General features: G+C 36.9%; 1 protein-coding gene across 5 annotated transcripts in view; it reads right to left on the reverse strand.

The window, feature by feature from the left end:
* The window catches only part of SULF2 (sulfatase 2), a 78,591-nt gene that overhangs the window by 25,663 nt on the left and 34,500 nt on the right, over positions 1–18,428 (reverse strand). For 4 of the 5 annotated variants that reach the window (XM_041417931.1, XM_041417930.1, XM_041417929.1 and 1 more), the window contains 5 exons: positions 13,454–13,693; positions 10,593–10,744; positions 8,085–8,254; positions 3,589–3,739; positions 1,516–1,691 (listed from right to left, as the gene is read on the reverse strand). In XM_041417931.1, coding sequence (XP_041273865.1) covers positions 1,516–1,691; positions 3,589–3,739; positions 8,085–8,254; positions 10,593–10,744; positions 13,454–13,693 — 889 coding nt within the window. Of the gene's footprint in view, positions 1–1,515; positions 1,692–3,588; positions 3,740–8,084; positions 8,255–10,592; positions 10,745–13,453; positions 13,694–18,198; positions 18,248–18,428 lie in introns of those variants that run through there. The other variant, XM_041417934.1, reaches the window with a different exon arrangement.

The raw sequence follows: 18,428 nt of genomic DNA on the forward strand, positions 1-18,428 counted from the left end.
ACTGAAAGGAGGTTAGTAATGACTTGCTACGGTGATTGCTATTAAAATTTCCCTGGTACCAAAAGGGAGTCATAACAATTATTCTGCAGGAAAAAACATAAGGTTCACACAAAACATGGATGACTAAAGTTCTACCATTGAAGGAAAATCAGGCTGAGAGGGAAGATCAATTTAATATCTAATGTATTCCCTCTCCAAGGTGTTTTATCCTGTTCTTCCTATTTGCTCTGCTGTTACAGGCTCTGTGCTGTTAAGACCCTGTCAGGCTGATTCTTTCAATTCTAACAGAAACATGTTTTCATCTTCAGAAGTCTTTGAAAAATAAAATTCAGTGGGAAGGCTTCAGAGCTTTTATGGATAAAAGCTTTTTCTGGGTGTAAAGATCCTAGAAGTACAGCAGACACAAGGTGGCTGCTCTCTAGCCTTATATGTTGCAGAAGCACTAGCTCAGTCACTTGGGCCCTGTTGGTATCAACTCTCCAGGAAGGCAAAAAACTGCAAAGCAAAAGAGAGCAGGTTTTTAGAAGGCTATTCCATTTCATTTGAAATTCTGGGCTGCTGCAGACAAAACTCTTTCAGTGCTGAGGTAATATGTTTAGTCCCAAGTGAGGAATCCCTCCCTGCTCTTTAGAGAATATTGTTTTTTTCACATGCAAAACTGCTGAAAATAAATCAGAAACACAGTGCAGAATCTACAGAATTTAACATTTTTCTGCCTTCAGATAATGTGAATCAATGAATTTAACCAGCATATGGAATGAGAGGTTTTTAATAGCTATTTGCTATCATATTACACACTAGATCCATTCCTCTGTGGTGAAGAAAAAATTGTGTGTGGAAAACTGTGTGTGTTAATTATGTTGTCATGCACATTGATATAAATATTAGGCAGCAGTTTATGGCCCTCTGTCCAAAATCATTACCTAAGTGCAAATATTTGCTATCTGAAATAATTGCTTAGAAAGTGTATTTATTTCATTTGTTAGCTGATCAAAGCTACCATTTTAATTAACGGTTATACTCTGCATGCTTTTGTGCAACCAAATAACACCCCTAACCATGTAGTTTCAGAGAATGAGCCAAAAAGAATATTTTGTGGATGCTAATATATGAACTGGTCTTTATAAACTGAAACAAGTGACTCCAATGTTGAGCAATAATTATCTACATTATACAGAATATTTTTAAACTTTTACGTGACAGTTATGTGTATAATTTGCAGTCTCAAAAGAATGCATTTCCTAGATCGGACAAAATTCAAAGTGATTTTTCAACTGTATCCACAAAAGCGCAGTGGCTTGTGCTGCACACCCATGCAAGCAAAAAGGCCACGGCCTTGAGTTTGTTACACTATCCTGTGCTATCAGTTCTGCTTTCTGAGGAGACATATTTTTCTGCCAAAAATAAGTAGGATGAGCAGAGTTTTGTGCCTCCATTTGCCTGCCAGGTCAATACAACTAGAGAACTGAACATGAAGTTTTCAGGTCACAACACACACAAAAGCAAGACACTTACAAGGACCCAGCCTCCACATTTGGTCCTCGGACATAGAAAGGGACTCTGACATCAAACTCATATGGCATGGACTTCCCTTTCACCAGCCCAAACTGCCCAATATGATACCCATGGTCTGCTGTGTATATTAGATATGTATTTTCCAGTTCTCCTGTTTCAGCCAACATATTGTAAATCTGAAAAAAAGCGAAACAAAATATGAAATTTATTCCACTGAGTACCTCTACATGCGGAATGCTGCATATCACTTTCTGCCCATGTGTAACATACAAATACATACAAACAGCTGAGGATGGCACTGCGTTATCATAATGAACCACTCTGAATAATACATAATCACATCTTAATTTTACTAACTGAATATTGTGGCTATTACAAGACAAAATTCTGTTTTAAGGTAAAACACATTAGCATGCCATTTCAAAAATGTTTGTGTTCAGTATTTTGCAAGAGAGCTGTCAAGACAGTACTAAATATATACAGTAATAAAGATAAAAGTTTCAAGGTGTCATTTCAAAATTTTCTCTTCACTTTTATCTTCTTCTTGCAGCAAGCAGTTGTAATAAAATGACAGCCCTTTGAATCTCACACATATTCAGGCAGGACCCAACAACCTTGCCTTCAGACAAATGACTCCCCTTGAGGCAGAATATTTGCAAAATATCTTACAGATAAAAATCACTCAGTCATACTCTCTCTCTGTGGAGAATTACAAGGAGATTTAAATGCGAATACTTCTACAGATTTACATAAGATACTATGTGAAATGTACCAACTTGAGCATCAAAGCCCAATTTTTATGTGACATTTTCGCTTGAGAAAGTTGAGAAGGTGGTGGGATACCATCAAAGTGAAGCCTTGCACAGGTGCAAAACATCAGCACAGGAAAAAAACTCTTGTTGTGTCAGTTTGGGAGTTCATTTTTGGTTCTTTTTCAGGTTTTGTTTGCTGGTTTGGCTTTTTTGGGGTTTTTGTTTTGGGGGCTTTTTGTTTATTTTTTGGGGGTTGTTCTTTTTTGTTTTGCTTTTCTGGAGTGTGAGATTGTTTTGTTTTTTCTTTTTAATGTTGAAAAACTAGTAAAACACATAATTCAGTAGAAAAAAATCAGGCTAACTTGGTAATTAGAGCTAAAAACCAACCTAACTGATTTTGCTTGCCGTGAATCACCCAGAGTGAAACCGTTTTACTAAACAGAAAATACAAATTGTGTGGTAAAATCACCAATTTCCCCTAATGCTGGTATCAGATCCATCTAAACAGCTTCATTAACATGAAGCAGAGATCATATTTGCCTGAAATCAGTAATTATAAGACACCAGTAATAAGCTTATGCAACGTCATCTACATAATCTCATTTTTGCCTTAGAGGACTCTTCTAATTTTATGTTCTACCTTTTTTGAATAAGCATGCCAAGAGATAAGCAGAAAAATTGCAACAACTTTAAATCTGCAAAACCATTCTTCTTCAGCATAGCTTTCAGTGAATCCAGACATTTTGTTGAAGACACATAGTTTGCATTAAGAAATCTCATTGTTACATGATGCAGACAATTTTAAAAGTACTAATCTACATATTTATTTACTTCCAGTATTTAACCTCCTCCGGGGTCATTTCAGTTAGGACTCAGGTATCATCACTTTTTGCTGCTGCTGTTTTCTTCTCTCAAAAGCTCAGTGTTACAGGATCAAAATAGACACACATTTAGGTAATTATTTCCAAGAGGTTGTAGGACGACTTTATTAGAGGATACATTTTTAGGGTTTATAATGTGTAGTTTTCCAGGCAATCCCTTTCTCTTCCTCTTTATCAGTAGTGGTTCTGTGGCAAAAAATCAGCTTGTTCACACCACCTAACTCAGGGTACCTGCCTTTAGGACATGAGGAACCTTACACATTGAATAAAGAGACAAACTGATCAGAGGTGAGAGGACTAGACATTATTAAAAAACTGATAGTTTTTTAAACATCTTCCTTTCTTCTTTCTCCTTCATATGAAGGACAATGTGGAGCTTAACTCAAGAAACAAGCACCTGTTTAGCCAAAAAGCAAAACAAAAGTGACCATTAATCTTACCCTCTCCATAGAGTCATCCACAGACATGAGTGTTTGCAGGCGCTTTCTCTGTAGCATGTTAGTGAACTCCATGTGTATAGGTTTCATGGGACCAGTATACCTCATTATCCAGTGCTTGTCTGGGTTTGGAGCATAATTATAACTGGGAGTACTAAGGAACAGAGAGAAAACCACAATGTTTTAGCTAAGTAGAAAAATGTCCTAGTAACGAATATTAATTTCCATATAATCAACACTATAGGAATACTATCTGAGGTGCACAAGAAAATATTAAGATTACTTTTGAAATGTCTTCTACTTTCATGTTATGAAGCATGGGAAAATGAAAACCACTTGGGGAGGGGGAATGAAATCTATGAAAACATTAAACACACCTAATCTTTCCAGTGATTTCGATCTAACAACTACACATTTCAAGGCCAAGAGACTTAGCCTCAGAAGACTTAACTCCACAAGCATCACCAGGATGAAGCATGTATTACAGAAGTCCTACTCATGCAATTGCTTTGTTTTCACTCTGCCCACATTAGCACCAAATTCTACATCTTGCGCAAGCTATTTAAAAATAACTATAGAACTTGCTGGAAAGGTTCTACTATGTTTGTTAACAGCTTTTTAGAGTTCAGCACAACTTGATACTTGAATATTGTCACACTTATGCACCAGAGGAGCACAGGCACTCTGCCTACTGGTATCCAATTGCATGTGAGCAGCAGAAGTGGACAAATAGCTGGACTTTAAAGACCTGTGAAGAAAAGTGGCATGAGGAAATAGGGCTCTATTTTGAGGACTCATTCCAGCCACCAACTCCTTTGCTTCAAGTCCTGGCAAAATCCCAAGAACCTAGTTCAATGTCCCCTCGGAATCTCACAGTCCCTCCAAGTTCTCATGGTCCTGGGACATCATTAAAGTGATGAGGAAAAATATTGTGCATAGTTTCACATGGTTGGAAGTCCCAGCAATCACTTTTCTATGCATAATTATCTAACTTTAGTTTAGCTGAACCTAAATAAAAGATTTGTTTTACCACCATCATGTCAACTCTCTGCATAACCAACTCACTGAAAGGTATTATTATAGCTTACATTTGCAAGAAATACTATTCTTACCTACTATATTTATTCCTTATTACTTCAAGTTGAAGACTGCTTTTTACAATTTCTTCACATCATGCGGAGAGTCTAAAACATTAAAAATTACTTTTCCTATGTAATTTGGTTAGGCTTCCTTTTTTCATTCAAAGCCATAAACTTGGTCTTTCCAAATATAAATACTCATTTACTTTCTTCTTAGCAGCACAGAATTTCCTAATTAATTCCTACTTGAGAAATTTCTACTTTTGGTTTTTGTATAGGTAACAGATCAGCAAGGTTATTAAAAGTTATTAAGCTAAAAAATAATGTAAGTTGAAACTTCTCATCAAAATACTGCATACCTAATGTATCTTTGAATATGATAGTCTTATGAGATTTAATATAAATATTAAACTAATAATCTGACAGTGACATTTTTTATGCTGAAAGCCTCTGTTAGATGCTATCTGAAAAATGTGCATATTTGGCAAGGGAAGGCTTCTTCATACAGGGAGGAAAGGGCTGTTGCCTATTCTCCCTGTATTGTTAATAGTCTCTTAAATTTCAGAATGTTGTTGTGGCTGAAATAATGACATAGCCTCTTTGAAAATGCTGACTGTTATGTAAAGTGTTGCTCTATGATGCCCAGAATGAATCAAAAATGCTTTGCAAATTCCTTTTCCGCTTACTTCATGACTTCCTGGCTGATTTGAAACCTCACACTATTTAATCCAACCAAAGTTCACAATTTTCTTTGATTACTACAAATGTAACCATTTAATCCTTAACAGATTTGTCTGTCTTATGGGAAAAATACAAAAATTAACATCCCTAGAAGCTAGCTGAGACAACTTCTTCCAAAGTACCCAGAAGGGAAGCCCCAGACAGATTGTGTTTGACCTGAAAAAGATGGGTGGTAACACGTACCCTCTATTGAAGTGAGGTTTCTGATCACTGTTAAATTGCCCAGCTGCCACATGCTCTAGAGCTCACAACATAGGCAGCAATAAAGGAAAACCATGTAGCTGAGGGATTTGCTCTGTGAATAATTTTCAAACCAGACAAGACTGCAGATGCACACAGAGAGGAGCTCGACAGAATGAGATGGAGAGAGTCTGCAGTATAGGGTGGAATGGTCATACCAGCCAGAACAGGGTACAGAATCAAGAGAACAACAGCATAAATTAGCCACAGAAGTACATACCAGAGGTCAGAAGCAAAGCAGCATGCTGACTCAAATCCACACCACTGGTTTTTAGCTATTACTAGCAATGCCACATGATGCAATATTTACATCAGCCAATGCAAAGTACTACCCTCCCGCTTTCCCTTGGCTTTCCTTTCCCACAGAATCCACTTACAGACTTCACCAGCACTGCCACAGGGAAAGGTGGAGGATCATACCACCTGGTGTACTGCCTTCTGCTTTGGGGACTAGGCAAAGACTTTGTTCAGGGTATTGCTTATTGCTTTAGGGCCATTTGTATCTGTTCCACTGCATTCTGACCCTTCCTTACAATATCCACATGACAATGAAACAGTAAGAACTGCCTGCAACCCGTTACCATTGACAGATTTATCTGTCACTGAGATTACCTGGAATTTGGGAACAAGGGGAAAATGGAAACTAGAGAACTAACTTGCATCATTCCCTCACTGTATGTACATGTTCTGCATTTTTACATTTACTCTTAAACCCAGGTCAGTGAAAACTCTGGCAGATTACTATTATTATTATTGTCATTATGCAGTGCTGGAAAATTTGTTTAGAAGACAACTGTCAATTTCTTTGTGTGAGAGGTACCAAAAAAATCCTATTTTATGTACATATCCGAAAGAAAAACACAGTTCCTTAATCTACCAGGATAATTTCTTTTTTTACAAACAAAATTTCTTTTCAAAAAGTGATACTTCCTGTGTAATTGTTATCACTGTAAGAAAAGTCACCTAAAATTAAAAAAAAAACAACAAACAACAAAAAAACAACAAACCAACAAAAGTGTAATTACTTTATAATTGGGAAGATAAACCTAATTTGTGTGAACAACCAAATTTAAAGTACTAGCAAAAGAAAAATTGATTATTATAGTCTGTATTTTTCATTGCTTCCACCCTTCTCCTCTTTTTCATTCAGCTAGGAAGTAAATTGCTACAGAATGTTGCATGATAATCATTTCTGAGATCCAAACGCCTTCCAAAGGAACCTAATAAATCTAAGGTCAATACTGGATATAAGCCATGAGAAGTTGCTCATTGGGCATTTCTGCAATTTTCATTTCAAAGAAAATGAAAGCATAAGATGGCAAACAAACAAGAAACACTTAATTGCTGATGATCTGTGCCACAAATTATCTTGGACACAGCAGAAAATAACAAAATATATAATTCCAATTATATATATATTATATATATATACTGCATATATATTATATATATGCAGTAACCAGACAATAAAACAAAAGAAACTTCTCTCAGACTCTATTTTAAATAAAACAAAAAAGCTAAAATGGCTTTCTCTGGACTTTGGGCTAGCCTGAGGAGCTTTGGCCAGCAACTGAAAATTGTTTCTACCAGTTTCTACCAGCTCCTCCACAAACCCAAAGTAAAACAGAATGTAAACCAGAATTCCCCTTAGAAAGAGAGGGGGAGGGGGCAACACATAGGAAGAAAGTTACAGATGTTGAACATCAAAGAAGGCATGAAGCCAGTCATTAGAAAACTGTAGGAATGCTTTCAGTTGCATCAAGAGGTGATTTGGGAGAAGCATTTGTTTTACCTCCATGTGAGGAGATACCTGTAGTGCAGCATTAAGAGCTGTACATGGAAAATGTTTCTGTGTTATAAACAAGAAACATCTCAACATGGAGCTTAGGAACACGCTCCTTCAGGAACCAGGTGATACTGCTTTTGGGATCTGTTCAAGACATTGTATTGGGTCATGTACAGACATGCCAGCTCATTCGGAAATAGCCTGTGTAATTTGGTGCTGCAGGCCTGTATTTCTGTTCTTTCCATAAAAGAAACAGGAGTAATACGTATACTATAGTTTATAAGTACGGACACGGAGATAGAGTTTCTTCCCCTGAAGAGATTATAGCCCAAGAACCAAATTTTGATCATCCTGCTCAGAATAAAAAGTGCTTTACTTCCCAAATAAGCTGTAACAATGTCCGATGAATTCAACATGAATCTTCCCATTTATCTCAGTGAGCTAAAATTCTGAGTTCTAGATGCAGCAGCCATTCTCAATACACTTATACTGGTCTAAGGAGGTATGAGAAAAAAAAAAAACCTGGAAACTCTTCTTATATATTTGTGACAAAGTTATGCCAAGAGTACTATAAAGAAAACACTGTTTCCCTGAGGTACCTAGAACTTCCACATTCCAGAACCTGAAAATCAAAGTTTTTGCTTTTTCCTTACATGTGTTCTGAGGCATTAGGAAAGAGTTGTGAGTACTGAGGGGCTGAATCTTCAGGACCATGAGGAGCAGCATGGCTTATAACCATCAGTACAGGCCTGTGAGGATACATCTTCTTTGATATTCTAAAGAAGGTAATACTGTCATTGGTAATCAGATCAGTCAGATAATCCTGCAAGTAGAAGCAAAAGTATAATGAGACACTTGAAAAGGAATTTCAAACTGGGGGGGCAATAGGAAGAAGAGGTCTGAGGTATCATAAGAAACAGGAAAAAAGAAGCTACTTCATTTAGAATGGTATGAGGAGGAGGTAAGATACAGATACTAAAAACTCAAAATTAGAATCAAATAATTCTTTCTTCACTGCCTAGACATACAAAAGCCAACAGCTTCTAGCTTTTTTCTCAGTACTGAATGGCACAAAAAGAGATCAGACAGTACCCCTTCTTCCTAAAGTGCGCAATTACCTGATGAAAAACACAATACTAAATACACTGACCAGGTATGAATTTTAAAAAAATGTATGTCAGTATCTTCAAGGTGTATAGTCCAACCTTACATCATAAAAATACTTTGAATATGCAAATGGATTGATGTTCTTTTCTTTTTTAGCCTTCTTCTGAACTAGAAATCACTAACATGAGAAGATTGTGGGCTAACTGAACAAAGACTTCATTCAATATTACAGAGATACTCTGATAGAGATATAGCTCTGTCACACATATTGTTGAGAATTTAGAAAACTACCTGTAGAAGAGTTGGACTATCTCTGTATTTTCTCAGTATCATTATCATTCTTAAGGTATCTGCAAGAGCTACAGGGATTGAAGACGGGATTTTTAATGACAAGCCACGCTCTCCCTTAGGTGCTTCCCTGGAAACACTACACATACAAATACCCCTCAAACATGAGTAGGATATGAAAGTACACCTTAAAAAACCCCAAATAACCCCCATGTCACAGCAGAATGTAAAACCAGACATAACATCTGCCTCTGGTCAAGCCAACAGGTTCAAGGTGTGGTACAGACTGGATTGCATCTCCTTTTGAGTACAGCTTTTTGTCCACAGTTAAGACACTTGCTCCTCTTCACCTCTGTCAACATACTTGGTCTGAGAAGTCAGCTTGTCATTCAAAGGAAGCCTTTTTCATGGACTATATTTACTTCCTCCAAGTTATTTCTTGTCTATCCCAGAAGAAGGCTGGCAAATTCTCCATTTATAATTTTACACACTGGTACAACACAAGGCATGACTGTTACAAAACTGCCATGATTAGGACTGTTACTGGGATGGCATTTTCACTCTAAATAAGCATTAAATGAAGGACTTCCACTTATAAAAGTACACAGGAGAAGGGAAAATGTACAAAAGCAAAACTGACTTCTGAACATTCTTTCATTGCCTGAGACAATATTCACAGTTGAGAGAGAACACTTAAGTGCTCTCAAAAATGCACTGCCATTAATTTTCATCATGCTGCTTCCTTAAGCTGGTCAATCACTTGAAGTGTGCAACTCATCTTTGATTTAGTCATTACAAGAGTATAGTTTTCCAATTTCATTTTAAAAACACAGGTTTCCACATGGTCAAAGTGAAAATCACTGCAAACCCAGCATTTACCAGGCCAAAAGACCAAACAAACATTTCACTGAACTGATTTCTAACGGTTTTTTTTTTAAAAGGCCCATACTGTAGAGGTTGTAGTTGTAGAAAGTTAAAGTTAGTCTAAAAAATTTTGACAGAAATGGAATCCCTTGGATAGATTTAGTCATCATCATACTACAGAGTCACTTCTGCCTACTTTAGGACTTCAGTAATGCTGGTTCCTTTGGAAAGGAACACTTTTAGCTGAAATAAATGTATTCCTGACTGCAAGAAGGTAACATGACTGCTAACTGTAACATGTTAGATGAGGAAAAATAAAACTGCATTTGACAATGACGATGAAGCATTTTTGTAAGTTTGGTCAGGATATAACATCCTTGACAGGATATTAAAAATATATACACCTGTATGCACAGAAATACAAACGTAATAGTTAAATTCTCCACTGACTCAGAATTATCATAAATTGTTCTAAGATTCTGTGAATACTCCACAGTACTGTGGCTGTGAAAGAAGTTCCTTAAACGAAAAGGGTGGGTCTAGCTGGAGGGAAATGGATTCTCATCTCATTAATGCTTGTGTAACTCCACTGCCACAGAAATCATCATACAAAGCACAGAAATAGTTAACCTGAAGCATTTAAGTCTACTTTCGGATCTTCAGCTTGTAATATTTAACACAGTCTCAGAACATTTTACTCACTCACACTGTTAGTAACAATGTTTTCAGTAACATAACCCTCCCAGAAGGGAATGTAACAATGTCCCAGCACCACTGCTACTGGTTGTAGATAATGTTCCACATAGCAGCTTTCAAGTACAAAAAGAGACTGAAACTACAAAGCTTTCTTGTGGTCATGTCATTAACATACATATTAAGAGAAATAAATCAACAGGACCTACCCTGGAGTAGTCATATCCATGCTTCTCCTTTACTCCATTTCTACAGAGTGTGTAGTTGTAAAATCGAGAATTTTTAAGTAACCCAACCCATTCTTTCCAACCAGGAGGCACGTAGGAGCCATTGTATTCATTAAGGTACTTTCCAAAGAAAGCTAGGGGTAGAGAAAGCAGAAGCATAGTAAGAAGGCATAACAAAAACACCACTGTTAAATTGATTCATTCCTTTCTGTTTTTTGTTAAAATAACTTTGTTCTCTCTATTACAACAGATCGAAGATAAGAGTCTTAATCTTGCCTCTGTTTTTTTTCTTATTTATATCTTCATAATGCAGATATTTTGATTTACCACCTATGTACAGGAGAAACTGGATCCCGATTACCATTATACTTTCTTTTTCAGTACCTGATATATTTGGAGTCAGACCACACATTCCTCCTCCCAGACTCTTCTCTTCATATCCTTCATGATGCTGAGCTGCATCTATCCACCTATTAGTGCCTCGTGAAACTGCACTTACCACCAAGAGTGTGAAATTAGAGATCATGTTTTAATATATTAGCACTCTATATTTCAACATGAATGCTGTGCATTAGGCATTTTGAAAATGTATTTAGAGCACTGCTGTTCTGACCTATTTCAACAGACAATTTTCCAGATAGTAACTTGCATTCTGAGCATGAGTCTTAATTACACATAAAGATTTGTTTACCTCTCAAAAATCTTTTATTTCTGCATCTGATACCAGTTTTCCCCAGCCCAAAGTCACACATTTGCCCAATCGTTAGTATAGCAATGGAGTGGGGGAAGAGAGAGAGCACTTCTGTCCTTTTTTCAGAGGTATATCTAGCAAAAAAGTTACTTTTAATACTTTTTGATCCTGAGAGACAATCAGAGGGAAGCAGATGAGAAAGTACTCTCAGCATTGCATGGAACAACCAGCTAGCCCAAAGGTCAACTATATGTTGCATTCACATCATGGCCAAATATACTCTTAGACTGACAATGTACAGTTGAATAAACATAGTAAAATTAATGAATTTACTGCAGAAATATGGGGGTTCTGAGATAAAAATCCTGTCATTAACTATTAAATTTTGTTCCATGGGTAAGATTTTTTCATGAGACACCAGTTCTTTTTAGGTATTAAAGTAACTGACCAGATTTTTCAAAAACCAGTAATTCCTAAGTACTGAAGCCACCTCCAAAATGGTCAACAAAATGGTCCCAAGTCAGCACCTTTTGTGACAAGCAAAAATATGACACTACTGTAAAGATTATATGTTAGTATAATTATCTTAGTAACTGCAGGAAATCTAATGGGTTGCATAAAACATACAGTGAGTCTTCTGCATCTTAAGACTATTTTCAAGGAGCAGCTTAAGACTACATTTTATTATCAGATCCCTTTAGTTTCTTCATTGAGGTACTTCACCAGGTAGACTAAGAGGAGAAATACAGGTGTGTGTATACACACTCATTTTAGTCTACTGCACACTGATGGCCAATTTTTCTCTACCTTATGGCACACTGACAGCACTGTGCTGTCATCCATTATCCAACGTCCATCCCATTATCACAGCCAAAGACTGAACTTCCCTTGAGCTCTGTCCCTCTATTCTTCCAAGTACAGTGCCTAACAAAGTTGGTCAAGCTTTTTAAAGTGCCAAAGTTTAAAAAAAATAAAACCCACAACCAAGGCTGAAACCAAAGGAAAAATTAGGGGAAAGACGCACCTTTTCTGTCGCCTATTTCTCACTCCCAACTTGTGCAAGAAAAACCTGCACCACACTGCTCCCTCCTGCCTGCATGCAACTAGCACATTCACAAAGGTGTCAACAGCAGCACAAGTCTCTATAGATCCCAGCCACAAATGCCACTACCTCAAAGCACACGCTACAGTGCAGAAAGACTGATCCCCAGAAGAATCATCTTGTGCAACAGATCAAAACACAGGAAAATCACAATGGATGAGGAAGTGGCAAAGGAGATGTGAAACCAGCAGCAGAAAAGAAAAACAGATGGAAGCTATGAAGTGGAATAGAAGAGTACAGTTTCTGCCTTCAAGATTACACAAAAGAGAAAAGAGGAGAGAAAAAACACAGGGAGATGGTCTGGGTTATGAATTGATTACAAACTTTCTCACTCCAAGGTTGTGAACTGAAATATATAAGCAAGCCTCAAAAAGCTTTACTCCTCATTGCCTCTTTTTCTACTCCTTGAAAAAATAAACAAACAAAAAACCCGCCCAAGCCAACAAACAAACCACACCACAAACAAGGAATTAAGTTAAACTGTACATCTACAGGGCAAACCTGTACTACCAAATGACCTCAAAGCTAAAAAATAAAAACCAACAAATTATTATTGCCAATTATTCCTAAACACCTTTCTGGGAATTGACTGTCTAGAGAAATCATACCATCTGACTGCCCCAAAGCACAAAAGGAGCAGTCCCTTTTCTCTCATTCTTAATTTGCTTCATATACCGGTTTTATGAAAGAAGTCAAAACACTAATTCCTTTTCATAGCATCTTTCTTGGTTGCTCTGCACACTTCAGGTAATTGTAGGCCATATTCCAGGTTTGCTATGTCTTCAGTTCAAGCATACACAGTATTTTATTTCCACCTTCTGAAAAACAAAAGTCTTGGGATTTTTGTTGGCTGTTTCTTTGTAAACAAACCATTCCGTACGTAAAAATACAAGGAAGCTAAACCAACACCAAGACTTAAGCTCTGGCATTATGCACTGAAGAATGCCAGAAGTCAAGAAGAAATTAGAATTAAAATACATACATTAGCCTCTGTACTATGTCTAAGGTAAGTCTAAGGAAGCTTTCAGATGGACCCAGCCTTGATCTTACCTGTCCTGTACCCTGTATTGTTGAGGTACACTGCAAAGGTGCGTATTTCATGCTGAGCCTGCCAGGATGGAGAAGAACAGTTCTCATTGTTGGTGTAAGTGTTGTGGTTGTGGACGTACTTCCCCGTCAGGATAGAGGAGCGAGATGGGCAGCACATGGGTGTTGTCACAAAGGCATTGATGAAATGAGCACCTCCGTGTTCCATGATACGTCTTGTTTTATTCATCACTTGCATAGAGCCTGAAAGATGGAAAACATTTTAGAAATATTTTCATGTTTCAGTCACAAGAGCTCAGATGTCACATTAGAGACCAGAAGGAAGCACAAGTAGGAAGGGCACTGTTACCTCTGAGTGAACCCAAATCCAGAGAGACTACCAATCCTGCCTCAGTGAAGTTCTCCCATCGTTTCAGTAAGGACTAAATACTGAAGTCCTAAGTAAAGATTTGACTCAAGCATGTTGACATAGATCATAATGCTTCTTTCATTTCTCTCTCTCTAAATTCAAGATTTACAACCGTAACTATCTGCAGCATCTCTACACCCTTTCTGGACCTGCTATTACTGCTCCAGCACCTCAGGGTGAAAAGCACTTTATGCAGCAGCCCTGACCAAAGCATACATACTCCGTAAGTGTTATTTAATTTTTGGTTTCACAAGAAACCTGATATGCTACCTTTTGTGCCAGCTTTATGCAAAAGGCTGAGGGTTGTAACCACAGAATCATTTCATTTGGAAGACTATTTAGTCCAAACTACTGTTCAAGAAAGGTCTGCTGGAGTTGTTGTGTAGTTAAATAGTTCTATTCCCTAATGTGAAATATTAGGAGGTATTGATTTCTATAATTGTCACTGAACCAAAGACACCAAAAAGCTCCCATAATAATTTCCATAACAAGTCCACTGAGTTCTAGCTATCTGCTTCACCCATTCTAGTAACCGTCTTACTATCTACATTTTCTTAGGCTTGATTCTGCAGAATCAGATTTTTAGATGACTACTTGGGGCAGGTAACACTATGTTTTATATAACCAAACAAATAAGCAATGGACTTGGATAAATTGGGTAACGTGAATAGAAGTCTTTTTGATCACAATGACTGAATGCCACAGTGCTGCCAAATGGTTTCTCTGTTTATTTAAGACAAGGTTTTGGTCAAAGACTGGATCTTTACCATAGACATCCACCTAGCTAAATCTGGATCCGTATCTCTTCCTAAACCCAGAAACACCAAGGATCAGAAAAGTAAGAAATTTAGTTTCTCTCCTCTATCAGTGTCTAAATGTTAAAACTGAGCAAGTTAGAGAAAATCTTCTTGAACTAGGAAGAATTTCAAAAGAATTTGTCATGGTGCATGTCAACAGCATGACCTTTCAGAGGAGAAGAAACCTGTTCATCACCAACCCTCCCTTCCTGTTATGTGCAAAGAAAGCCAATTGACAATATGGAGAGGAAGGTATGGGCTCATGCTAGAATAGGGTTGGGGTTAACTTGCCCAAGACTGAGATGGATTAACAGCTCAGCTTTAATCAAAGCCGACGGTTGCATCCTACAACCATCTGGTACAAACTACGTTGTTTCTGTCAATAATGAATTTAGGCTCCTTCTAAGCTCTTTAAGCAGGGATTTCATCATGAAATTGCAACAGTAGGTTGTTTGATACAGAGCACATTGATATAACCAGGAGTCAAAACCTAGAGGGAAAATGGTCATAAACCACATAAAAAATCTGACTCTCTGGCATCATGAAGGAAGGTTAACTGCTATGGTAGGTCATTTTACCTAAGCACTGCCATGGCATTAGTTTGAGACCATTTTGTTGGAAAGAGTATTAAAAAATAAAAAGATTTAAAAATCTCTTTGTGCGTTTCTCAGGTCAGAGCACATGGGGTTGAAATCACTTTGGGGTTACATCTTGTAACAAGAACCAAGCCAGGTTATTGCACTGCCCCCTTAGAACTTGCTAATCTTCACATTTCAAAAAGGAGTTTCTGAAGAAAGAAAGATTTTACTTTTTTGTTTCTATAATAGCTGTGGGTTAAGTGTTAGTACTTAAAGGTACTAACAATTAAGTTAACAAATATAACAGCTAATTACACATTATGTGAGCTTGAAAACTGTGGATGTTTTCTCTGTGTTTTCTTATGAGCTAGCCCAAGCATAAACAGGTAGTCTGAAAAAATGTTTTGCCATCACGATATTGAAATACAATTTAACAACCCCTTTAAATGACAGAGGCATTTATGCATAAATAACAGTACATGTTAAGGCTCCCCTTGGGGACAGCAAGCTTCTTTAATAAAAGAAGCTGTAATGACAATGCCCTATATATCAATAGCCTTTAACATAAAAACATATGATCTAATCTGCTTCTCCAGCTTGAGAACTAATACAGAGTGACAGGGCAGTGCAAGGTAAAATCCAGCATACTCTTCTGTATAATCTTAAATAGGCCAGCTTTAAATATTTTAGACAGCATTAAACCAGCCAACTAAAACTTATTTTCTTCAGTTTGCCTCCAATACAGAGACATCCATTCTCTGGCAGATTCCGTATGTGTTAATCAGCAACTGGGACCTCACCACATCACCTTTTGAGCTAGACCTTCTGAGGTTTCATTGGTGGATATATGACAGGAAATCATGCCTTCAAAGTGTCAATATTTAATACAGAAAATGTTGCTACCCATCTAAAACCGCTGATAATAAACAAAAGTTTAGCAATTAAAAGTGAAATTTCTATGCCATTTAAGAAAACATTCAATGGACTACTATGAAAATATGGAAGTTCAATCAATTTGAAACGTTAAAGTTACTCAGTGAACAAGCAAAGCAAACTTTATGAAAAGTCACTTGAAATGTGTGCTTTCCATAACTTTGTTTCACATATCTTCACAGTTCAACTCAGGGACAAAGCGGATATTTTGACTAATATTAATGGAGAAAATATACAAATTATTTATGAAAAAATACTGACTTCCTATTAGTTGTGTTTTGTTGAAGGAGGGAATAATTTACGCTTTATAGAGCTCCAGCTGTTGAAGAACTTGTATTAAGTATCAAGTGATGTGTCTGAAGCACAAGTTCAGAAGAGTTTTCCAATAAACTGAACCCCAGAATTTTAACTGTTTCCTAAAGACTTCTCTTTTTATTGTACTTGAAACTCATGAGACACCCTTTTCACTTCTTCACTTCCCTTTCTTCATCCCAAGACACCCTCACATTTAACAAAGCTCTAAAGCCCCATCTCCAAATATGATAACTAAGAAAAAAATTATCTTCCATGCTACTTTTATAGCTTTTCAGAGGAAGGTCTCAAAACATACAAATCTCCTCTCACTCTGATTTCTTTAATGTGGTTGAAATAGCTCCTAAATAATCAGATCTTTCTCTAACTAGACTATGACATGAGCTGGTTTGTTAAAGCCATAGCAGTATGGTAGGCAAACCTAACTCAACTGGAGATACTGAGTCCACCACACAGGGGACATCAGCATTATACTAACTTGGATGTAATAGGGAAAAAAGTCTTTGTTCCTAATTAATTATTCCTTGTCACTATATTCCTCTTATTTATATTATGCTTGTCAATACAAGTCTTTTGATTAGACAGTCTAGCAAATATGTCTGTGTCTGTAGTTCATGGTGTTCTCATTTGTCTTCTCCGATTTGTATCCATTACAATCTATACACATTCTCCTTTGATGTCCTTCAGGGATTCTGCATTTGATCTACCAGCCCTTCATCAGTATTTTCCTTCTTTCAATACAAGGCTGAGGTTTGGTTTCCAGTAAAACTCAGTGAAATTATTAACAGTAATGTGAATTAAAAACCAAAACCAAAACAAAACAAAACAAAAAATAGTAGCCACAAAAAAATCAAAATAAAAAACCAACACCTCCTTCCAGGAAAGGATGACATTGTCTTTCTGGTAAGCTCCACCTGCTACTGGCACATGGCTAAATCTATCTTTAAACAAATAAAGGAAAGGCTGTTAAAGGCACTTGAGATTGTGTTGTATTCCCTTTTACCTCCAAAGTAGCTACGAGAGAACAATGAAAGCTAAAACACCAATCAGTTACAGAATATTCTTAGAAACAGATGAAATATTACCCATAGCTTTCTCTATGGGTAATAAAGCTACGCTTTCATAGCTTCCAACTTTTCCTTAGCTTTTATTTGTAATTCACATCTTGTTTTCATCTTGCTTAAATGCACTAACTACAATCAGCAGAAATGGCAATTTTGATTAACTTGGACAGCTCACCAGACAACAGACAAGAATAAAAATGAATTCAAACAAATATTGAGTCTCCCAAAGCTATTAGTGGCAAATGACGAATATCCAATCTCAGCTTCACCAAATGGATTTTCCTTAGTTAGATCCTAATTTGTGTGGACACATGCCCATTATCCTTGAAATTGGAAAGCATCAAGTTATTAGAGAAGTGAAATATACTGCCTAAAGGACTTACACAGTTGCATCAGAAACACAAAGGCTAGCATAAATTAGAAGATGACACATTTTTTAGGACCACCTTTTCAAGAAAACGTAGTTAGGTTCTTTGGGATATATGTTCTTGAAATTGCTTCATTTCTGATCCAAATAACCATTAAAAAAAAGATGACAACAACTTCATCTGATCCTGATAATTTGAATGGCATTTAATATGATGAGATTACTTCCATAGCAGGCTTTCTTACCACCTTGATGAAGAGTGTGACATCTGTGATACTGCAGGCATACCTTAATATTGATAAGAAGAAAGCATCTGTACAAAGACTGCAACGTTGCCATGATTAACTTCTCAGCAAGATGAGTAAGTGTACAAGAAGTACAAGTTGATTACTTTTATGTTCTACTTCTTCTGGGAGGTCCGTTTTCCAAATTTTCCTATCCATACTAGAAACAGGATGCAGAAAAATTTGGTGGCAAAACTGCCCCACCAGACTACACATACAAGAGTTTTAATTTTT

The sequence above is a fragment of the Onychostruthus taczanowskii genome, unplaced genomic scaffold, assembly GCF_017590055.1.
Source record: "Onychostruthus taczanowskii isolate IOZ18803 unplaced genomic scaffold, ASM1759005v1 scaffold57, whole genome shotgun sequence".
Taxonomy (NCBI): Eukaryota; Metazoa; Chordata; class Aves; order Passeriformes; family Passeridae; genus Onychostruthus; species Onychostruthus taczanowskii.